General features: G+C 43.9%; 1 protein-coding gene across 1 annotated transcript in view; it reads right to left on the bottom strand.

The window, feature by feature from the left end:
• RBM46 (RNA binding motif protein 46) overlaps window positions 1-24,856 on the bottom strand; it is a 768,536-nt gene that overhangs the window by 715,055 nt on the left and 28,625 nt on the right. Inside the window, exon 2 of the mRNA XM_044063499.1 lies at window positions 22,417-22,884. Within this exon, the coding sequence (XP_043919434.1) occupies window positions 22,417-22,884 (468 nt within the window). The remainder of the gene's footprint in view (window positions 1-22,416; window positions 22,885-24,856) is intronic.

Below are 24,856 nucleotides of genomic sequence, written 5' to 3'. Positions count from 1 at the left end.
TCGGAAGCAATTTTGGGAAGAAAAGAGGGACTGGTCCTGAGGAATACCCTATCCTTGTGGAAAGTCAATTACGGAGGCTTGGCACAAAGGGCTTGAAGCTCCGAAACCTTTTTCGCTGAAGTAATAGTGACTAGAAAAGCCGTTTTCCAGGATAAGCATTTGAGATCTACCGAGACAGCAGGCTCAAAGGGAGAAGCTGTTAAGGCCTGGAGTACCAGCAATAAGTCCCAAGGAGGGATCACATCCTTCACCGGAGGCCTTAGTAGGAAGGTGCCTTTTAAGAAGGCCTTACACAACCTGGATGAGGTCAAAGGGCCAAGATCACATCCAACATGGTAATGAGCGACTGCCGCCAACTGTACTTTGACTGTGGAAAAGCTAGCACCTTTATCAAACAGTCCCGATAGAAATTCCAGCAGAGCTGGTAAAGGAGCTGTGAAAGGATCCAGATTCTAATGGTCTGCCCAAATAGAAAAACGTTTCCATTTGCTACGATAAACTTTCCTAGTAGACGGCTTGTGAGCCGCCACTAGGATCGCTTTGACCGGGGAAGAGATACCGGGAGTCCGAACTAACAGTGGAAATGGATCAACCAAGCTGTGAGCTTGAGGTTGTCCAGGTTCGGGGTTGGTAGACCCAAGGGGTGAGATATCAGATCCGGGGCAGGATCTAGAATCCAGGGAGGATTCACTAGATGAGACCACTGATAAGGGAACCACGCCTGACGAGGCCAGAATGGGGCAATGAGGATTATCGTGCTCCCCAACCGTCTGGCTTTCTGGAGAAATTTCTGCATCAGGGGAAGAGGTGGGTAAGCATAAAGCAGACCGGGAGGCCAAGCATGCACCAGAGCGTCTCTTGGTGATTCCCCGGGTGGAGGAATTAGAGCGAAGTAGGTGTTGCACTTCGTGTTTGAAGGAGAGGCGAAACGATCGCAACAAGGGTGACACCATTTGGGGAAGATCTGCTTTGCTACTTTGGGATCCAGAGACCACTCGTACTGCGAGAGGATGGTGCGACTCAATTTGTCCGCTAGAATGTTGGAGCGGCCCGGAATGTGCGTCACTACGAGAAAGCGGTTGGTGGAAATCGCCCATTCCCAAACTCTCATGGCCTCTCGACAAAGTGGATAGGACCTGGTTCCCCCTTGTTTGTTGATATATCAAACGACAGACATGTTTTCCATTTGGATTGCAATAGTCCCGATGGGAAGAAGGCTCTGAAGTTCTTGCAACACTAACAGCACCGCCCTCATCTCCACGACAGTGATATGCAGTGAGGTCTCCTTCTGGTTCCACGTGCCTTGGACGGTCCTGCCGCAACAATGCCCCCCCCCACCTGAGGCGAGAGGCATCCCTGGTCACCGTGGCTAGGGGAGGGGACATAGAGGTCCGGAGACTGGAGCCACCATAAGAGGGTGCTCCTGCAAACCCTGCTGAGAGGGACAGGATGGCTCAGGGGATAACGCAGGAAGGACCATTGGACTTGGAGGGTCCATTGCAGAATTCTCATATTTAGGCGCGCCATGGGAAGGAGAGAGATGGTAGCCGCCATCGAGCCTAGGGTCCTCAGGACCAGTTCTGCCGGAGGGGTCGGACAATGAAGAATGGCCTGCACATGGAGTCTTAGGGATCGCATCCGGTCCGGAGTTAAGAAGGCTAAGAGCTGGTTTGTGTCCAACCTGGCTCCGATAAAATCTATGACCTGAGTCAGGAGTAGGGAGGATTTTCCAGCGTGGATCGTGATTCCCAGCCGGGGAGCTAGGCAAAGAAAGAAATTCCTGGCTGTGCAGAGTAGATGCCTTGTGGGGGCGGTCAGGAGCCAGTCGTCCAGGTATGGAAAGACCTGAATTCCCTGGAGTCTCAGGTGGGCTGCTACCACCGCTAACACCTTGGTGAACACCCTGGGGGCCGTGGTGAGACCAAAGGGGAGGACCCTGAACTGGTAATGGCTGGCTCCTAGCCTGAAGCGGAGAAACCTCCTGGATCGTCTGTCCATTAAGATGTGGTAGTACGCATCCTTGAGGTCTATGGAACACATCCAGTCGTTCTCCTGCAAGAGAGGGAGAATGGATTGAAGAGTGACCATCCGGAACTTTTCTTTGGCTATTGCCAGGTTCAATAGGGATAAGTCGAGGATCGGTCTTAAGTCCCCCGTCTTTTTTGGCACCAAGAAGAAAGTACAGTTGTGTACACCTACCATAAATGTAGATGTTCGAGTGTCTTCACTGTTGCAGTCATAACTGTAGGGTGATCCTGCCAGCAGGCAGCCCGAGGTCGGCCAGAATTCCAAAGTCTGGGTCCGGCGTCGGCTGTACCAGCAAGTACCCTGACGTCAGAACGTAGAGGTATAAAGCTGACAGCCGACGCCATCTTCTCCAGCCTTTCTTGCCCCAGATGTCAGAAATCCCCAACAAAGAAACCAAAAGGTGTCCAAATATAAACACAAATACACCACAAAGGAAGTGGAAGAGAGACCAAGTGAAAAATAGAGGGGATTGGTGGGCGGGAAACACCGACTGCAACAGTGAAGACACTCGAACATCTACATTTATGGTAGGTGTACACAACTGTACTATGTTCTTCGTGTTTCACTGTTGCAGTCATAACTGTAGGGTAGAATCCCAAAGCTGTGAATGAGGGAGGAGGTTATGCAGAAGAAAGGGCAGCTAGAAGGCCCTGCAAAAAGTACAGTTTTGTACCTACCATAAATGTAGATGTTCGAGGATCCCCATTGCTGCAGTCCTTACTATTGGGTATAGTCCGCAATACCAGAGTATAAGGCTGGCGTCGGTCAGGGTACTAATGCGCATGACCGACGTCATATCCTCAGTCTTTTCTTGCCCCAGATGTCAGAAGACCCTAAAAAGACAAGGCCCAAAATACCTGCACCAAAAATATGTACAATATATACAAGAATATATACAAAAATATAAGCATGTAACCTCACCTACACAACCACCCCTAAACACAGAGGGAAGGAGGTTGGACTGCAGCAATGGGGATCCTCGAACATCTACATTTATGGTAGGTACAAAACTGTACTATGTTCTTCCCCATTGCTGCAGTCCTGGGTAGAATCCCAAAGCAGAGGTAAGGGAGGCTGGCAAATCATAAAGAAGCAGGAGCTGACAACATGCCTTGCAAAACAGCTGTGGCAAAACCAGCCCTAGACTTAGAGTAGATAGGAAGGTGATAATGCTTAGAGAAAGTATGCACTGAACTCCAAGTAGCTGCTTCCAAAATATCCTTAGTTGCCACCCCTTAGAAATGCTGTTGAAGTGGCAGTAGCCCTAGTGGAATGAGGCCTAATCCCAGCTGGAATCTCCTTGCCATGATGGGAATAACAAAATGCAATGCAAAAGCCAATCCACCTAGAAATAGTTTGTTTTGACACAGGCTTGCCCTGTGAACTCAAAGCAAAAGAAACAAGCAACTGCTGAGACTGCCTGAAATCCTTAGTCCTGCTTAAATAATAACGCAATTGCCTGTGTACATCTAAAGTGTGCAAAATCTTTTCCCCTTTATTTTGGGGGTCTGCATAAAAAGTAGGGAAATGAATAGTCTGGTTCAAAGCCACACTAGAAACCACCTTAGGCATAAAGGAAGGATTAGTACGTAATGATACCATGGAAAATCAAGGGCTCTACTGCCATAAGGGCCTGCAACTCAGACACCCTTCTTGCAGAAGTAATAGCCAACAGAAAAGCAGTCTTCCATGACAAGTATTTCAATTCAGCAGTAGCAAAGGTTGTAGAGTAAGTTTTTCCAACACAAAATTGAGATCCCAAGCAGGAGTAGGAGCTCGTGGGGGTCTTATATTCTTTGCCCCTCTAAGAAACTGCTTGAACAAAGGATGCGAAAACAATGGTGGATCACAATCATAGTGAGCTGAAATTGCTGCAGCATGAATCTTAATGGAAGAGAAGGACAAACCTTTGTCCAATAACTCAGTAAGATATTGAAGAGCCACACTCAAATTAGGCTCAGAAATCTCCAAATTCTTTGCTGTACTCCAAAATAAAAATCTCTTCCATTTTTCTGCGTACACTTTCCTTGTACTAGGTCTTCTAGCTTCCATAATCACATTTAAAACTTGTTGAGGAAGTTGAGACCTGCTGTGTCTCAACACAGAATATGCCAGGCTGTTAGATGAAGAGAGTGAAGCTTGACATTGAGCAGATGACCGTCCTTCTGAGACAACAGATGAGGAATCAGAGGTAAAGGCCATGGAGGCTTCTTTACCAGACTCCGTAGTAGTGGGTACCAGTGTTGCCGAGGCCAATCTGGAGCTATCAAAATCATCCTTGGCCTGTCTTGTCTGACCTTTAATAGTACCTTTGGAAGAAGAGGTAGAGGTGGAAAGGCATACACATGAAGGTTTTCCAACTGAAAGACAGAGCATCCACTTTCCAAGCTGTGTGATGAAACCCCTTTGTGCAATACTTTGGCAGCTGGTGGTTTAGTGGAGAAGCAAACAGATCTATGTCTGGAGTTCCCCATGACACTGTCAATCTCTGAAATACATGAAGATCCAGTTTCCACTCGTGGGGATCCATGATTTGTCTGCTTAACACATCTGCTAAGGAGTTCTGTGCTCCTGGCAGAAACCTTGCCTGAAGAGTAAGTTGCAAGCTTAGCAGTCTCCCATAAAATCATTGCTTGCCTGCATAGAGGATAAGAATGTGTTCCCCTTGCTTGTTGATGTACCACATGACAGTTGTGTTGTCTGTTAGAATCAACACCTGCCCTGGAAGAAGTAACTCCTTGAAAGCCATTAATGCAAACTGGACTGCTAACATCTCCTTCATGTTGATATGTAGATGCTGTAGTCTGGCAGGCCACTTGTCTTGTATCCACTTTCCATTTAGATGAGCTCCCCAAGCAATGTCCGAGGCATCTGTCGTTAAAATCTGACTCGCCTCTGGCGGGTCACAGAGAGTCCCTTGTTTAGGTGACATTCCTGAGCCCACCACAAAATTCTTTTGAAGGCAAGGTATTATTTGAATGACAGTGTCCAAATCCTGGCAGTGCTGTGTCCATACATTTTGAGATACCATTGTAGCTTCCTCATATGCAGTTTGGCATTGGGAAGCACCAGAATACAAGATGCCATGAACCCTAATGCTTGAAGGACTGTCCTTGCAGTCAGCACGGACTGATGAGATAGTTGATGGAAGTAAAGTGATAGACTCTTTTGTTTGTCCGGGGTTAAAAAGGCCATCTGGGCTGCTGTATTCAGTCTCACACCCAGAAAGCACATGTCTTGAGAGGGTACTAGACTGGACTTTATTTCGTTCACAGAATACCCTAGGCATCTTAGCACTGCTATAACATATTCCAGATGCTGTAGAAGGTCTTCCTTTTCTTGAGCCAGAATCAGGCAGTCGTCCAAGTAAGGATAGATTTGAATTCCTTGAAGCCTGAAGTAAGCTATCACTGGAGCCAGAACCTTTGTGAATACTCTGGGCAGTAGATAAGCCAAAGGGCAATGCAGAGAACTGATAATGAGAATTTCCAGCTCGAAACCGCAGATACTTCCTGCAACTTAGCCTTATAGGCACATGAAGGTAAGCTTCCTTGAGATCTAAAGTTACCATCCAGTGATCTTTGCCCAGCAGAGGTAAAAGCTGTTGTAACGTCAACATCTTGAACTTGGGAATGTCCAGAAAAGTGTTGAGGAGAGATAAATCCAAAATTGGTCTCCACGTGTTCCCCTTCTTTGGTACTAGGAACAGGCGAGAATAAAATCCTAGGCCCCTTTCTGATGCAGGGACTGGCTGAATGGCCCCCATCTGGAGTAACTGAGAAACTTGCTTGTGAGCCTCTTTTCTTTGTGGAGGAGTAACGTCTGGAATGCCTTTGAAAAGTGGCATTGTATGGAAATAAAATCTGTAACCGTGGTGAATGATATCCAACACCCATTTGTCTTGAGTAATTAAATCCCAATTTTCTTTGAAAAGAGACAGTCCTCCTCCCAAAGGAGCTGCCAGACGAGAATCTACTGGCAGCTGAAAAGACAGGTCATTGGGTCTGTTTACGAAAGGACTGACCCCTGCCCTCACCAGAAGTCTGAGCAGGTGAACTCCCTGTTCTAGGCCTAAAAGAACCTTGAGCCCTGCCCCTACCACGTCTAGACCTACCCCTAGACTGGGAATCATAAGCAGGATATGTCCACCCCTTAGCAGGCCAATTTCTACTAAACTTGGTGGCTGCACCTGCAAAAATCTTTAACAGTTTGCATAGACTTAGCTTTGTCCTCCATTTTCTTTAAAACAGGCGATCCAAACAACACATCAGACTGTAAAGGAGCATCCAAAATCCTTGTCTTAACATGCTCAGCTAAATTCTGATCCCTCAACCAGGCATACCTGCGAAGAACAGAACTAGTAGCAGCCACCCTCGAGGAGGCCTGTACAGCATCAAAACCACATTGCAAAGAATGCTTACCCACTTGTTCAGACACATGAACCAAATCCAGCAACTCTTTACACTCAATACCTTACCCCAAAGCATCCACCTTAGATTTTAATTGTGAAAGGAGATAATTCTGATATTTTAGCATGTGAAACTGACAATTCAACGCTCTCATGGCTAGAGTGGAAGAAGTATACACTTTCTTTCCCCACCTATCCAAAGCCCTTGCCTCTTTATCAGTGGGAACAGGATTTTTAACCACAGAAGCCTTAACACCTTTAGGCCCTTGAGAAATAGTTTCTGGGTCCGCCCTAGGACTCTTAAACAAATACTTATGAGCTTGGGCACCCTATAATACCTATCAGGCTTAACAGGAGCAGGAGGCAAAGAGTCAGGGTTCAGGAAGCCTCTGCAAAACATCTTCCACCACATTCAACACAGGAGGAATAGCTAAGGGCCTATGCTGGGGTAAAACAAGAATTCCCTAAGCCTTTTCCTGGAATCAGAGTAATCCTGGCCTTCCCATTTAAAGTGCTCCCTCATGGAATGCAGAGTCTCTGAAAATGAGAAATCCTCAGGAGGAGAAGCTGTAGGAGTGGAATCATCCACATCAGAATCAGAATAAGTAGGATACTCCTGCAAGTCTTCAGAAGACTCTGAAGCCTCTGAACACTGTTCAAAACTATCAAACTCCGGTTCCACCCTAGGCCTCTTATCAGGAGGGGCATAGAACCTCTAATCATAGTAATCAAATCTTCTGCCATTTTAAGCATATGTTTCTTAGGTACAGAACCCGAAATGCTAGGAGAAGCCCCCACTGAAGCTGAACTTGGCCTACCTCTCAAAGAAGTTTTGGCAACAGAAGGAGAGGCTCTAACTACCTTGGGAAGAGGAAGAACAGTTACCTGAGAAGCCCCTCAGCCTGGCCTACCTCCTGAGAAGGCACATCCTGTAACAGTAAAGTTTCTGCCTGAGACTCCATGGAAACTCCTGGCAAAACCTCTGGCTCCACTGAGCCTTCTAAAGAACACTGCGGTTCATCAACCGCTGTTTTGTCCTTGCGCTTCTTGCGGCATTTTATAATTAACGCTTCCCAAACACTAACCTGGCACAGTCTAACCTCCTCTTAATAGTGCGTTTGTTAAACCTAGCACAAGAGCGGCAACCAACAACGTCGTGCTCAGGCCCTAAACAAGGTATACACAAGGTATGGTAATCCCTATGAGGTATCTGTTTCCCACAAGAAATACAGTTATTCACTTTTCTGACATCGGTTAAATACTGAGGCAAGAAAAACCAAAATGTTCCCTACTTAGCCAACTCTGTTTCGGTCTGAAACTCCGGTTTCGGAAATATTTCAGAACGCCAACCTGCACTCGCAAAACTGCTTCTGCATCGGACCATGCGGCAAAAGACTGAGGATATGGCGTCGGTCATGCGCATTAGTACCCTGGCGTACTGGCGTCAGTCTAATGCGCCCTGACCGACGTCAGCCCTCTGGTATTGGACTATACCCAATAGTAAGGACTGCAGCAATGGGGAACGAAGAACATCAGCAGAGGCAAAGCCTGCCCTAGATTTAGAATACAAAGGGAGATTATAGTGCTTAGAAAAAGTATGTACTGAACTCCAAGTGGCAGCTTCCAAAATGTCCCTGGTAGGAACTCCTCTGAGAAAAGCTGCTGAAGTGGCAGCTGCTCTAGTAGAATGACTTCTAACAATACCTGGAATCTGTTTCCCATAGTGTGAGTAACAAAACCTTATTCCATGAGCAATCCATTTGGAAATAGTTTGTTTAGAAATAGCCTTACCTAGAGAACTGGAGGCATAAGAGATAAGCAACTGATCAGATTTCCTGAAATCTTTAGTTTTGTCCAGGTAAAATCGTAGTTGTCTGTGAACGTCCAATGAATGTAGTATCCTTTCCCCTTTATTTTGAGGATTGGGAAAGAAGGTAGGAAGGTGAACAGTCTGATTTAGAGCCACTTTGGAAATCACCTTAGGCATAAATGTAGGATTGGTCCTCAAGGAAACTCTGTCTTGGTGGAGGATAAGATATGGTTCCACAGCCATGAGAGCTTGTAACTCTGAAACCCTTCTAGCAGAAGTCAATGCTAATAAAATAGCTGTTTTCCAGGATAAGAACTTGATATCCGAAGCCGCAGCAGGCTCAAAAGGAGGCAAAGTAAGTTTCTCCAAGACATAATTAAGATCCCAAGCAGGAACAGGAGGAGTTCTGGGAGGTCTTAAATTCTTAGCTCCTCTCAAAAATTGTCTCACCAGCTGGTGAGAAAAGATGGGAGGATCAGTGTTGAAATGAGCCGAGATAGCAGAAGCATGGATTTTGATGGAGGAAAATGAGAGGCCTTTAAGCAAAAGGTCTGAGAGGTAAAGTAAAATAGAAGAAATATCAGGCAAAAGAGGATCTGAACCTCGATCCTGCATCCAAATACAAAATCTTTTCCATTTAGAAGCATAAGATTTTCTAGTGCTAGGCCGCCTAGCTTCTAAAAGAACATCCAAAACTTGTTTTGGAAGCGAAGAAGGAATCAAAGGCCCTTGTAGAGCCAAGCTGCCAGGCATAGAGTCTTGATTTGAGAGTAAAGCATCTGACCCTGATGCTGGGACAGAAGAGAAGGGTTCAGAGGTAGAATCCATGGAGGTTCCAAGAATAGGTGTTTCAAAGTTGGATACCAAAACTGCCTTGGCCAATTTGGAGCTATCAAAATGATAATCTTTGGTTTGTCCTGTTTTATTTTCAGTAACACCCAAGGCAGAAGTGGACGAGGAGGGAAGGCATATCCCGAAAGATTCCTCCAGCTGAATGACAGGGCATCCACTTTCCACGCTGTTTTGTGGAAGGACCTGGTGCAAAACAGAGGCAACTGATGATTGAGATGGGATGCAAACAGATCTATCTGAGGACAACCCCAAACTGCAGTGATCCTGGTGAACAAGTTGGGGTCCAGCATCCATTCGTGAGGATCCAACAGGTTTCTGCTTAGAAAGACGAAAACACACTGTAAACCAAGTAACTTGAACAACAAACGAATTCAGTTTCAAACCAACAGCCAATTATGAGACTCCACAAGTTGTTTTAGCGCTTTCATTCACGTTTAATATTCTGTGAACTTCCTCAGAAACAACTTCTCCATCCATACAACTGTTTAAATAACACATCAATCACATATAATTTACATAATTGATTGATTTGAATAATTAATCAAGACTTAAAGACATACCTTTTAACAAATATAAAACTGTGAAACAAAGATGAAATAGACTCTTTTAGACATCATAAAATACATATATATGTATATGTGTGTATATAAGTACTTTAAAATGTGTATTAATAATGTAGTTTATGAATTCATTTCCAAAAAACATCTCATATTTATAGTTTCATTGAGACCTGGAAATCTATCAGCTCCTAAAAATATTTGCCAAAAAGACTCTTTACATTCCAATAAAAGTTTAAAATTTCCACCAAAAATTTCACTGTTGACACTATCTAAAACAGCAAATGTAAACTTTTAAACTATAAATATGAGATGTTTTTTGGAAATGTTTACAGTGTGTTTTCGTCTTTTTGGGCTTTCCATACGTTTTCAGTTTTTTCACTCTTGGCTACAGTTATATCACAAGACCCGCTGATGGATTTATCCACCCATCCAGTTCCTGAGGGGTTTGCTCAATTTTCTGAGCAGTTGACAAACGTGATTACAACAGCTATACAGAAGGGTATTGAGAACGCTTCTAAACCAGGTATTTCCTCACTTGGTGAGGGAATTCACAACGTGAACACTCGTAATCGAGGTCATTTGGCCAGCACACAGGATAACGGAAGTGTTAGTGAGTCACTAGACGTTCCTTTCGTGGGTCCGAGTAGTGTGATGGAATACATCGCTAAAGATACAGAGAACCCTTTTCAGAACATTCAGGACATAGAAATTGCTGACGAAGTAAGTAATGTTGCTGATTCTGAATTTCAGAATCAAAAAAGCTGCAAACAAAGTATTTATGAGCTCGAAAAATTGACTTTCAAACATGTGAATTTAGATTTGGAAATTTGTTACCTTTCTGAATGCGTAAAACGTAAATGCGTTCCACAAGGTCTTCGCTATACCAAATTTCCAAACTCTGTAGTTTTTGGGGACATATTTTATGAAGAATTGACTGAGTTATTTAATGACTTTGGAATAAGATTGATGGTGGCTTTGATAAATCATTACATGAAGCAATTACAAACTTTAAAAGCACAAATGACTGAGTTAGACTCAAAAATAAAGAACTTTGCTTGTTTTTCTGCCCTTACGAATTTATATTCTAGCATCACTGCTAGAGCTGATAGACAGAGAGCAACGATTATTTTAAGGAAGCAAAAGAAATTGAAGAGAGACATAACAGCTTATGCGAACAGAAATGCTTACATTCTGGGCTTGAACTCTGACACAGATTATAAACGTGGTACTAGTAATAGTGACAAGTACATTGCAGAATCAAGTGAAAAAAGAAACTTGTCTGATTCTAACAACAGGTCTATCAACAATGGTGGGGCAACTAATATTTCAGCCTCCGTTGTAGATAAGTGTGACAATCATGTTCATGGTACCAATGTATCTAACAATGAAAATGATGAAGTTTGTAACAACAACAATATTGTTAATGTGGACAATAGTTGTGGTGATGGTGGATCCAATGGAGGTCCTTTTTTAGTCGACAAACAGGGAAACAAACGGGGGCCGACATGGTCCAAAGTGGTTCAGAACAAACCCAAGGGCAGGTTGAGAAACAGAAAGAGATGGTAGAGGGAATTAATTCTAATCAGTTTGAAATACAGATACACAACCTGTCTAGTACAGAAATTTCTAGAGAGACTATTAGTCTCTTACAGAAAGGTTTGTCTTTTATTCCTTCGAACCACTTTAACAAAACAAAAACTATTATTGATTTCAGATTAACTCTTAGGAAGTTAAATCTGAAATATATTATGAAAGACATTGGGATAGTTTCTACACATGAAGGTCCCAAGAAAGCTAGTACTTTCAACCCCCCGTTAGTTGGCACACTTCAGGTTTTTCAAAATATATGTGAAGAAGCTATGAGGAATATCAACACTTCTAACATCAACAACAATTTAAGTGAGTCAGAGTTATTAGCTATGAAAGATTTAAGAGACAACATGGAAATAAGAATTATGAAGGCAGATAAGGGGGGTAAAATAGTTATTATGGAAAATTCACAGTACATAACATCTATGGAAGCTTTATTAGAAGATAAACAAGTTTATCAAGAAGTTGATACTAAACAGATACAAAAAAGTTTTTTGACACTAGATACTACTTTATTTGATATGTTTAGTCAAGATGAAATAGATTATGCTACTTATAATTTTTTACTGGTTGAATTTCCCAAGATGGGAACCATGTTTGGTATCCCGAAATTACAGAAAGATCTGGTCAATCCACCTTTCAGGCCAATCATTTCAGCACCTAAATACAAGACAGCGAACATTTCTATCTGGCTGGATTATATTCTGAATCCAGTTGTACAGTGTTCAAAATATTATTTGAAAGATTCTTGGCACCTATTGGAACAGCTTAAAGAATTACAACTTTCGGTGTCGGAATTTTTTCTAGCTTCTTTGGATGTACAGTCTTTGTACACAAGCATTGATCATGAATTTGGTATTGAATACTTAAGATAATATTTGATTGCCAATACAAGTTTCAGTAGTAATAGAGTCAACACTATTTGTAGTCTTATGGAATGTGTATTGGATAATAACTTCTTCAAATTTAATGACGAATTTTATAGACAGATTTCCGGTGTTGCCATGGGGGCACGAGTAGCTCCAGCTTATGCCAATTTGACCATGGCACAATGGGAAAATACTTTTTTAGTGAATTGTACTTATAAAAACAAGATTATTTATTACACTCGATACATAGATGATCTGTTTTTCTTATGGAATGGTACTTTACAGGAATTTCATGAGTTTGTTCATTATTTAAATAACACAACAAACTGTTTAATATTCTCTGTTGGTGAATTTGGAACCAACATCAATTTTCTAGATTTGCATTTAAGTTACGATAGTGAGTTTGAAAAGTTTTCAAGTACTATATACAGGAAACCCACATTTGCGAATCAGTATCTACACAAAAATAGTATACATCCTTATCACATGAAAAAAGGAGTTATAAAAGGTCAATACATTCGTCTAAGTAGGCTAACATCTGATAATGAAGTTTTTTTAAGTGAAATAAATATCCTAAGGGGATTTTTTGCCAACAGAGGTTACCAGCTGTCATGGTTAAAAACAATAGAAAAAGAGGTAATAGCCCTTCGTGAGACCACAGCAAGGCCCATTTTAATAGTAGGGTCACCATTGACAAGCACAACAACCAAGGACAACAAGGAACTTAATAGTTCCTTTTTGTTACCTTTTAGTAACGAGATGTGGCTGATTAAAGACATTATAAGATAATTTTGGGCAATCAAGACCTAGTGAATACTATAGGTACTAAACCAAAATTCACTTTCAAAAGGGTAGTCAACCTTAAAAGTTTACTTGAGAAAAAGCAGAATACATGTATCACTAGTAGAGTGGGTGCCATTCACACCAGAGGTACTTTTTCTTGTCACTGTTGTAAACAGTGTAGATATATTATCAATTCATCCTTTGTGTATTTTCAACATTTACGCACCACCTATTGGTTAAAACATTATTTTACATGTCATAGCACTATGGTTGTATATTTAGCTCAGTGCCAAACATGCCCAAGTTATTATGTTGGTATGACTACAAGAACTTTAAAATCAGAATCAGTGAACACATTTTGGCTATTAGAAAAAAAGATTTAAATAATGCCTTAGCAAGGCATTCTATCAGCTGTAATGAATTTAAAAAGTTTACATTTGCTGTTTTAGATAGTGTCAACAGTGAAATTTTTGGTGGAAATTTTAAACTTTTATTGGAATGTAAAGAGTCTTTTTGGCAAATATTTTTAGGAGCTGATAGATTTCCAGGTCTCAACGAAACTATAAATATGAGATGTTTTTTGGAAATTAATTCATAAACTACATTATTAATACACATTTTAAAGTACTTATATACACACATATACATATATATTTATTTTATGATGTCTAAAAGAGTCTATTTCATCTTTGTTTCACAGTTTTATATTTGTTAAAATGTATGTCTTTAAGTCTTGATTAATTATTCAAATCAATCAATTATGTAAATTATATGTGATTGATGTGTTATTTAAACAGTTGTATGGACGGAGAAGTTGTTTCTGAGGAAGTTCACAGAATATTAAACGTGAATGAAAGCGCTAAAAACAACTTGTGGAGTCTCATAATTGGCTGTTGGGTTGAAGCTGAATTAGTTTGTTGTTCAAGTTACTAGGTTTCTCCTTAGGCTGTCTGCGAAGAGGTTCTGTTTTCCTGGAATGAACTGAGCTTGAAGATGCAGATTCAGATTTAGAGCTGTGTCCCATAAACTCATGGCTAGTCTGCAAAGGGGGTATGAATGAGAGCCCCCTTGCTTGTTTATGTACCACATGACTGTGGTGTTGTCTGTACGAATGAGAAGAGGCCCTGGTTGCAAAAGATTCTGGAAGGCTAGAAGAGCATTTTGGACTGCCAACATTTCCTTCAAGTTGATGTGCCAGGGAAGGTGCTTCTTTGTCCAAGAGCCCTGCTGGCAAATGTCTAGAAAATGAGCACCCCAAGCATAATCCGAAGCGTCCATGGTTATGATCTGAGAAGGTTGAGGCAGACAAAAGGGATTCCCTTCGTTTAGAGCACAAGCCCTGGACCACCAAAGGAATTCTTTTTGGAGGCAGGGAATCAGTGGAATCGTTGTGTCCAGACTGTGGTAATGCTGTGACCATACACTCTTTAGGTACCATTGAAGTTTTCTCATATGAAGCCTTGCATTTGGAATCAACAGGATGCAAGAAGCCATGTAGCCCAAAGCCTGCAGGAATTTCCTTGCAGAGAGTTGAGTTAAAGTAGCCAAGGTCTTGAAAATTGAGGCCAGTTGTAGTTGTTTTTCTGGAGTGAGGAAGGCCCTTTGCAGGTTTGTGTTTAGAAGAGCTCCTAAAAAAATCATTTGCTGAGAGGGGATCAGATGTGACTTTTTTGTGTTCACAGAAAATCCCAAACGTAGGAGAAGACGTTGAACAAACTGCAGGTGTTGAAGTAGAAGGTCTTTGCTGTCCGCCTGAATAAGGCAGTCGTCCAGATAGGGGTAAATTTGAATCCCTTGGTGTCTGCAATAAGCTACTACTGGAGCCAGGCACTTGGTAAAGACTCTGGGCGCAGTAGATAAGCCAAAGGGCAGTACAGAGAATTGAAAATGCCTTGAACCTGCCTTGAATCTGAGGTATTTTCTGCGTTCCTGCCTGATGGGGATGTGTAAGTAGGCCTCCTTTAAGTCCAATGTCACCATCCAAGCATCCTGGGAGAGCAGTGGAAGAAGTTGTTGTAGAGTAAGCATCTTGAGTTTTGGAATTTCCAGAAAGGTGTTCAGTACTGAAAGGTCCAGAATAGGTCTCCATGAATTTTGCTTTCTTGGGACCAGAAATAGTCTTGAGTAAAAACCTTTTCCCATTTCTGAAAGTGGAACAGGTTCTATAGCTCTCATGGCCAATAAAGCATCCACTTGATTTAAGGCCTCTGACCATTGATGTTTTGGCAGATCTGGCCAACCGAAAGACCTTGGTAGAGTATGAAAGTGGAACTTGTAACCCCTTAAAATCATGTCTAAAACCCATTTGTCCTGGGTAATGTGCGTCCAATTTTGGTAAAAAAGAGAAAGTTTTCCTCCAAGAGGGGCTTCCAGGCAAGGAGGGCCTGTAGCCCAACAGAGGGGGTCATTGGGTCTGCTTCCTTTGAGACTGAGATCTGTCTTCTCCGCTTCTAGGGAATGAAGCAGACCATTGTCTGGACCTGTAAGAGGCCTGAGCCTGAGCCCGACCTCTGGAGCGTCTATATCTTCCCCTTTGAGGCCTGTCAGACGTGGGAAAGGACCAATTTTTGGAGGGCCAATTTCTGGAAAATCTAGGAGGCTGAACGTGTAAGAAATCTTTAACAGTCTGCATAGATTTCGCTTTATCTTCCATCTTTTTAATAACCTCCTCAGCCTTAGACCCAAACAAAACATCATGCTGAACAGGGGCATCTAACAATTTAGCCTTAACTTGTTCAGGTAAATTCTGCTCTCGAAGCCAAGCATGTCTCCTGATAACAGTACCAGAGGCTGCGGCCCTGCAAGAAGCCTCCAAGGCATCAAAACCACAATGTAGACTATGTTTGCTAACTTGTTCAGTTGCATGCAATACATCCTGTAATTCCTTGTCCTCTGCACATGCAGGAAAGGTAGAAAGTTTTTGCTTTAAAACAAACAAAAGAAATTGCTGATACTTGAACATATGAAACTGGCAATTTAAAGCTCTAATAGAAAGAGTAGCAGAAGTATATACCTTTTTGCCCCATCTGTCCAAGGCACGAGAATCCTTTTCAGAGGGAATAGGATTTTTAGATGAAGCGGCCTTAGCAGCCTTGGAACCCTGAGAAATAGTTTCAGGCTCTGCAGAAGGGTTCTTGTACAAAAATTGATGGGAATCAGGAACCCTGTAAAATCTATCCGGCTTAGAAGGAGCAGGCGGAAAGGAATCAGGATTCAGGTTAGCTTCAGAGAAAGCATCATCCACAATATCAAGAACAGGAGGAATGGCCAAAGGTCTGTGTTGAGGGAGAAGGAAAAACTCCCTAAGTCTCTTCTTAGTAGCGGAATAATCCTGACCTTCCCAATGAAAATGTTCTCTCATCTCATGCAAAGTTTCCCCAAAAGAAAAATCTTCAGGGGGAGAAGCAGAGGGAATAGAGTCCTCTGCATCAGAATCCTCATAGGGAGGAAAAGAATAATCCTGGTCAGAGGAAGAGACTGAAGACACAGAAGCCTGATCAGAGGAATCCAAAGGAATATCCTGCCTAGGCCTTTTTTCAGGAGGAGGGTGAGAGCCATTAATCATAGTAAGCAAATCTTCAGCCATTCTTAATAATTGCTTCTGGGTCATGGGAACTGAATCCGAAGAAGCTTGAGAAGAAACCCTTGGCTTAACAGGGGTCTTTGAGTTTGCCTTTGTCTTTGTAGTAATAGTGATATGAGAAGGCCTGAAAACCCCTTCAGAAGCCGGTACCTGCACAGCGGTTCCGGACCCATCCGAAGGTCCTGCAGCAGCTAAAATACTGGGCCTAGTTGGCTCCTAATGGGAGTCCGTGTCGGCCATCGGTTCCGAAGTGGCTGACGACAGGGGCTGCAAAAGCGCCTCACTGACGACCGCCGAACCCGAAGCTGGCTCCGGCTGCAAAGTATCCTGTTTGGACCTCGGAGGCCTATCCTTGTCCTTGCGTTTCTTGTGAATTCCGGTTGCCAGTAAAGTATCCGACGACATCCTATAATTGAACCGTCTACCGAAATAATTCAAGGCCCAATCGTACCTACGCTTAACAGTGCGAGAATTAAACCTGGCACAAAACCGACAGCAAGAAATGTCGTGGTCAGGGCCCAAGCAAGGAAGACAGTAAGAGTGGAAATCTTTATGAGGTATTTGTTTTCCACACGATATACAATTATTAACTTTTTCTGACATCGGAGGAGCAAGAAAAAAGTTTCCCCAACGGGGTACTTAGCTTGAGAAGAGAAGAAGAAGACTTCGGACCGACGGCAATCAAAGCATGTTGTCCGGAATCCGCCAACCAACAACTTGCGAGCTGCTTTCCACCGCACGGCAAGAAAGACTGGGGAAGATGGCGTCGGCTGTCAGCTTTATACCTCTACGTTCTGACGTCAGGGTACTTGCTGGTACAGCCGACGCCGGACCCAGACTTTGGAATTCTGGCCGACCTCGGGCTGCCTGCCGGCAGGATCACCCTACAGTTATGACTGTAACAGTGAAACACGAAGAACATCCTGGAGTAAAAGCCCGATCCGTACTGGTCTGGGGGGGATGTGCTGGATCGCCCCTTTTCCTAGCAGCTGCCGAATTTCTGCGGCTGTGGCCTCCCTCTGATCGGGTGGGACATCGGGGAGGCACCTGGGTCTGAGAGGGGGATGGAGAAACGGAATCTCGTAGCCTCTGGATATGATCCGAAGCACCCAGTGGTCTGTCGTGATGGACTCCCAAGCTGCTAGGTACTTCGAGAAATGCCCCCCGACTGCCTCCAGAGTGGAGCAGTCGGGTAACCCTTCAGGGTTGCTGTGTGGGCCGATCAGAGAAAGGTTCTCTGGACCCAAAGTTCTTCGGGCCCCCTCTGCCTCTAGGGCGGCGTCCACCCTGTCCTCCTATGCTTCTCAAAGACGGGGAGTCCGGAGCAAAACGGGATTGCTGAGACTTTTGGAACCACATCTTCTTCTGTCCCTTTTGGTTCTTAGAGAAGGACCTCTGGGGAGCAGAGAAGTGGACTCCAATGGCAGAAAACGTCTTCCTGTCTTTCTCGCTCTGGACCAAGGTGTCCCGTACGGTCTTGCCAAAGAGGGCAGAACCATCAAATGGGGCATTAGCGAATGACACCTTGAAGGGTTCCACGAAATCACAGTGGCGGAGCCAGGCCTGTTGCCTTAGTACGACGCCTGCTCCGCTAGCTCTAGCGGCCCCTTCCATAGCATGGGACAGTAGCCGCATAGAGGTATTGGAAATCGACCTGAGAGTGGCCATTCGGGTAGAGTACACCTGTTTGTCCTCTGCCGACATGGACTCTGGGGGCGACCCCAGCGTATTCTTTAATAAGATCCCGCTGGAGCCGTATGACGTGTGACATGTAGTTCAGCGACCTTATGGAGAAGGTGGCTGAAGCAAACATCCGCTTCCCCAAATGGTCCATCGCCCGAGACTCCTTGTCAGGGGGATGGACCGAGGGACTCTCTTGGGCCAGTTCCCTTTTGGTGGCCGCCGCCACCAACATGGCATCTACAGGGGTTCCCTTGCTCCAATGAGACCTGTCCGAAGGGGGGCTGAGAATTCTGTCGGGCCTCTTAGGGACGGGCTCCACAGTGTCCGGCTCCTTCCATGCCCTGGTAGTGATCAAATCTACCAGGGGATCGGCCGGAGGGGACACCCAAGAGGTAGACGGGCCTGCTTCAAATGCCTCCAGGAACATGGACTCGTCCGAGGTAGGCTTTGGGGCAGACCACCCCCCACCCCTGATCCTGAGCATCTCCATGATGTCTCCAAATGAGACGTCTTCGGGGGGGGGGGTGATCTTGGGGAACCTTCCCCCTCCTCCAAATCCGTGTCCTCTGTTAAGGACTCAGGGGAGTCCAAGTGCCTCTGTTTGCACTTGTGTTTGTGAGGAACCTCCTCAGGGGGGCTGTCCGAGGAGGCCTCACCAACCACATCCTGTTCCAACAAGGGAACGATCTGGGACGTCTGAGCAGGCTGTCCCTGGGGCCAGGTGATGGAAGTCGGACCCGTTTGTGAGGGAGTGCAGGGTGGAGCGGTAGCTAAGGCCGGGGGCCTGGAATCCCTCGACAGAGCCCTCTCCACCACGTCAAATGCAGAAGGAGAGCCACTCTCTCTAGGATCCGAGAGCAGACCCTCCCTCGAATCCGACGAGCAGATTGGGGCCGGAGCCGAAGCGATCGGATCCGAAGAGCCAGTACGCTCCGACCTACCCGGAGCTGAAGGCATACTGACCACCTCGGATCCGAAGCTCAACTCTCAGCTCCGAGAGCCTGGATCTGAAAAAAGGGACCGACAGGCTCGAGGGCACTGTTGGCGCCGAAGTACCTGACTCCATCGGCACCGACATTCCCCCGGCTCCAACGCTACTCGGCTTCATAGACCCCGAACCCGGAAAGCGGGTTAGGGAAGGAGCAATTGGGGCAAAAAAAGGGGTCGAGCTCCCCCCCCCCCAGAGGGGGGGGAGGAGGAGGCAAGAGCACTCCCATCTGCAGCTGGGCCTGGAGGAACCTTCTCATCATCCGGTCCAAGTCTGCATCTGTTAGGCTTCTAGTGGATCTGGAAGAGGCCACCAAGGCGGGATGGGAGTGCCGCCTCGATGACCTCGAAGGAGACCGGGCCTCATCCTCCTCCTCCGGCCCCGGCAAAAAGCTGGGGGAACAGAGCCGGGAAGGAGCAGGTCCGGACGTCCCAGGGGGAGAAGCTCACTTGGCTGGCGGGGCCGAAGCAGAGGCCTCGGCCCGCCGCTTGTGTTTTTCTCGGTGCTTCTCCCTCCTGGCTTCCCTATCCTCCTAGCCCAAGGTGGGAGGTTGAGTCCCGGCCAGAGGAAGGGAAGCATCCGTCGGCGCTGCCGCAACTGAGGCAGGAGCCACGGAGGGACCGGAGGACGGAGCCGAGTCCGGGGGCAGGAGTCCCGCCAGAATCAGCTTCGACCTCCGGTCCCTGATAGCCCTGGGGTTGAATGCTGCAGAAATACAGCAGCCAGAAAACAGGTGTTCATCCCCAAGGCATATCACGCACCGAGTGTGGCCATCAGCCGGGGAAAGCTTATGGCCACACTCGGTACACTTGGAAAAGAAAGTTTTGGCGGCCTCAGACATCCCAACTAAAAACACACACGCTAGGCCCCAAAACCACACACACACACACACACACACATACACACCTTAACGCTGACGAGAAACGGGGGAGGAAAGGCTAAGAATTACACTAAAAACTAAGGATAGGTAACTCAACAGAAACTCACTCAAAAATATTAACTATTTTACAAAAAAAAAGATTTTTCTCACAGAAAACCAACTCGCGAAGGCCCGGAAGCTCGAGATCAAGCTGCTGGTAGTAACCGCGGCAAACTAGATCTGAGGTCAGGAAGGATGGCAGGGAGTTATGGGTAAGGGGGAGGAGATTGGAGCTCGGATCTTAGCTGTTGGAAACTGCCGGCTCGGATCCGATGTGGATCCGATAACCCATAGGTTGATGCACAAATGAAGTTAACTACTTCAGATTAAGTTGTTTTAAAGAAAAAGATAACTTTATGTCAAAAATTTTAAAATGCTGAAGATTTTTGTTTACTCCAAAGGGAACTAATCTGCCCCACAATGGATAAACACTAGCCAACCATCAATCCACAAAAGCAAGAGGAGTGCTCTTCAGCAGCAGGAAAGCTCTGAAGGGCTTGATGCCCAAACTGTTGAATTTCCTCAGCTCTCCTTAAGTCAGTGATGGTGAACCTATGGACACGCATGTCAAAGGTGACACACCATGCCGTTTTAGGTGACATACCAGCATTCACCAACACCAGAGTTACCAAGGAAACTGAATGAACAAAAATACAAGAAATATGTGAAGCTGCACTTATCTATTAAAACTCGGCAACAAAAAAGTCATTAATTGATATTAATCAAATCAAATGCAGTGTATCCCATATTTTTTCAGTTCAATTCAAAATTATTATTAAAAGTAGGGTAATTTTTTGGCGCACCATTTTAAGCCCAATTATCAGTGCACATATTATTTTCTCTGTTGTAAGTCACTGATTTTTCTTTTACTTTTATAATACGCAGCATCACACATGATTGGACTCTATTTCTTTTAAATAAATGAATGTGTAAAGAATTGTTTCTTTTTTGTTTGCAGGGGGTGACACCCAGCAGAGTCAAGACAGGCATCTTCCAAATTTTTGACACACTGAGCTCAAAAGGTTCGCCATCACTGGCTTAAGTTGTCAACAGTGTGGACACGTGGAAGGTGACCTTAAGCTCTGCAAATTGGCCTGGTGTTATATCCTAAACAGGATTTAACTTATACAACTAAGGCTACTGCAGCAGTGATCTAATAATGAACATTTACTCTTCTTGTTGTGTAATTCAATTTCTTGCAGATTATAATGTCTGCAGTTAGATGCACAACCAGTGTAGTCTCACTCTGTGTGCTAAACTGCAGAAGGTATTCTGCTCTACACTTATTTATTCTCTACACCCAGGCAAGACTGAAAAATTATCGCCAATTTGTCTGCTTAAAATCAAACAACCACTTCAAGAATTCCAACCTATAGCATGCTTCTGTGTGTTTCAGCTTTTCTCCCCAAAAGGTCCAGTTCACTTAGCTGGTACATAAGTAAACGGGTATCTAGGGACTAAAGATCAAAATTCCTCCAACTTAAGCAAAGGGGGATAAAATCACTGACTACGACACAAATGACCAGTATCATGCTGGAGGCACATCAGATGAGGCAGGGGCAAAGGTGCTGCTGCAGATGTAGCTCTTATAACAAGATACTTACAGAGTAGAGGGACAGGAGTTTGAGGAAAATATTTCCATAAAGGCAATGGTGTTCCCTTTTGATACCACAGTATGTCCCCTCTTATGATGTAAAACAAGCATGTCAGTGGCAGGCAGTGCTTAAACAGATAAGCCTACCTGTCTACAAGAATGACACTAGGATCAGATGACACCTCAGCTCATCTCTGCCTCTTCCAATCCAGTACTGAAATAACCTGATCGGCCCATATTGAAGCAAGCTGATGGACCTTGATTCCAGAGAGGTTAGGCCAGGCGGGGGAGTACATATTAGGCAATAATACTGACCTTGATTTGCTAATAATCCAAAGGAGCAGGTGAAAAAATTAATCTACGCTATGGGCAACCGGAATCAGTATGATGCCATGACAACATTTCATCACAAAGATCGCAAAATAAGCAATAAGTTACTGTTAGGCATGGTTGCTTATTGTAAAAATTTAGTGTGTGGAAAAGAAAGGACGACATAAAGAAGACGCTTCTTTAAGATTTGGAAGTATCTTCATGAACTGTCAACATGATGTTATGATTTTCCTTGTTGACTAAACATAACATAACTCCTGGTAAAGATTATCACAAAAAGAAAACTAATGCAACAGAATGTAAACCATCAAATTCCTACAGAAAAGTAAACAACATGCTCAGTTTATTATATGTAGACACTACTGAAAAAAATAGCAGATATCATTATTTTACAGCAGAAACCATTGTGTCCTGTATACCTGGAATCAGTTTTCTTCTTGCCATAGCAGCAGCTCTGTGTGATTCATATTCAACAAATGCAAAACCACGGTTCTTAGTCTTGTCTGTGGCACTTGGATAAACTATGACATCCACAACCCCTTCAGTCACTTGTTTCATTTCTTGCAAAATTTCATCTTTCTTCTTCTCTCTTGGAATAGCTCCAATGAACAGCCTGCAGTTATCAAGACTTACACAGACACCAATACATTTTCCAGGACGAATTTCATAATTATTTAAAAGTTTGATCGCTAACTGGGCTTCTTCTTTTGTGGTATACATAACAAATGCATAACCGCGATTCTCACCACTAAACTCCATCATCAATCTAAACTCATATATTCTTCCAGCTCTTTCAAATACAGGAACTAGTTCATCTTCATACATGTCACGAGGAATCTTTCCTACAAATACTTCACAGCCCCGAGGAGGTGGTGGACCCTCCCATCCTAAAAAATGAAGATATAAACAATATTTCAAATTTTTAAAAAAAAGAAGTACCATATGCATCATAGAGAAATAAAACTTTGCATTAAATATCTTCCAGCAGAAACAGCAGGTCTATCAGTTCAGCTGCTTCTTCTCTGCATTACCTCTTATGTAGCTGTTACTACAGGCAATGGAAAAAGAAGGTAAAGGAGAGCTATGTTAAAATAATGACAGATCTATGTTGTCTTCTGTCCTTCTCAACCTGTGGGTTATCAGATCCAACACCGACACATTCAGACTCTTCAGTTTTGGAGCTCTGCAATCTCTACCCATAACTCTTTGCTCTGTCTCTCCTCAGACTGAGTTTGCCCCATTGTTGCCCCTAGAACAATGAACTGAGGGGAAAACAACAGGAAAAAGGGCAGCAAGAGGGTCTCTCCCACATAGCTTTGAAGACAGTTCACATAGCCAGTCAGAAGCAACAAACCAAAGTAACAATGTGGAGGGGGCAAGGAGGGAGGGATGGCTGAGAAGGACAGAAGAAGACAACACAAATCTATCATAATGGCAAGTACATAACTTTCTTATTCAGTGTTGCTTTCTCCATCCATCTCAACCTGTGGGACAGAGTCTCCAGCCAGTAACAACCACAGAGTGGTCCTAGGAGAGAACACTTAGCAAAACGGTAGAACCAAAGGAAGCTCTAGAACTAGACTGAATGTCTAAATTGTAATGGTACACAAAGGTACAGTATGAGTGTTAGACCAATTAGCACAACTGTCATCAGTAGAAGCCTGAGCAAAAAAGGCAGTTGAAGATGCGACCTCTGTGGTAAAATGAGCGTTAGGCTTAAAAGGTAAAGAAATTCCCTTAAGGGAAAATGAAAAGCAGAAACAATCAGAAAGCCATCCGGATAGGCTCACTTTAAAGACTAGCTTGCTTTGGAAAAGGGGATAAAAAGCCTATTAGATTTCCTGAAAGTTTTGGTTCTATCCAAACAGAATCTCAGCTGCTGATAAACTCCAAAAAAGTAGAACAAGAACTCTCCCTTGTTGCTGAAATTTGGGAAGAAAACAAGTAAATGAATGGGCTGATTCAGAAGCTACCTCGGATTGGTCCTTAAGATAATTTTGTAATCATGAAAAACCAAACGGGGAACAAAGGATAGTGCTTGAAGTTCAGACACCCTTTTTGCTGATGTAACAGCTACCAGAAAAATAATTTTCCACAGCAATAGTTTTAAAAGACACTGCTGCTGCTGGTTCAAACGAATGTCTAGTGAGAATCTGCAAAAGCAGACTGACGTCCCAAAGTAGAATCAGGTCACTAAAACGTGGACATAATAAAAAGGTGCCTCTCAAAAAGGACTTGGAGAGCTTAAGAGCTGGCACACATCTATTATCTATGCCAAAACGAAAGTTAGTCATGGAGGCTAAAAAGAAGTCATGTACTCACCATAATGTATGATGTCCATGTTCATACTTCCTCAACAACTGGGCATGGATATGACCCTCGGATCTGTCCTGGACATTATTTTAGCTCATAGCCACTAAAAAGATCTTTGAGCTCCTCCCTTACCTATAATACACCAACCCCTAACATACCTCAGATCTTGTTTGGTGGATGACATAATGTAAGAAACATTATCATAATATTCCTGATAGAAGAAGCGATTATCTGGAGTTCAACATAAAGGAACAATAGTGTCCTTATATGTTCTTGTTCTTCCAGAAATCAGTTGTGAAAAAAGTTGAGAATTGGTGGGAGGGGGGTTGAGGAAGAATGAAAATGGACAACACAGATGGAACGTTATGGTGAGTACATAACTTCTTTATCTGATGTCAATTTTCATTCATTCCTCAACAACTGGGACAGAGTCCCCAGCTACCTAAAATCCTGGGTGGACTCTAAGGAAAGATATTAATGAGGACAGTTTAGCCAAATGCTGCTCTTCCCTTGAGACTAGATCTAGTTTGTAATGAGTAATAAAGG

This window comes from Protopterus annectens, chromosome 2.part1, assembly GCF_019279795.1.
Source record: "Protopterus annectens isolate FY-2018-M chromosome 2.part1, PAN1.0, whole genome shotgun sequence".
Taxonomy (NCBI): domain Eukaryota; kingdom Metazoa; phylum Chordata; order Ceratodontiformes; family Protopteridae; genus Protopterus; species Protopterus annectens.
Note: the sequence above shows the minus strand (reverse complement) of the source record. Positions and strands in the feature narration are given on the sequence as shown.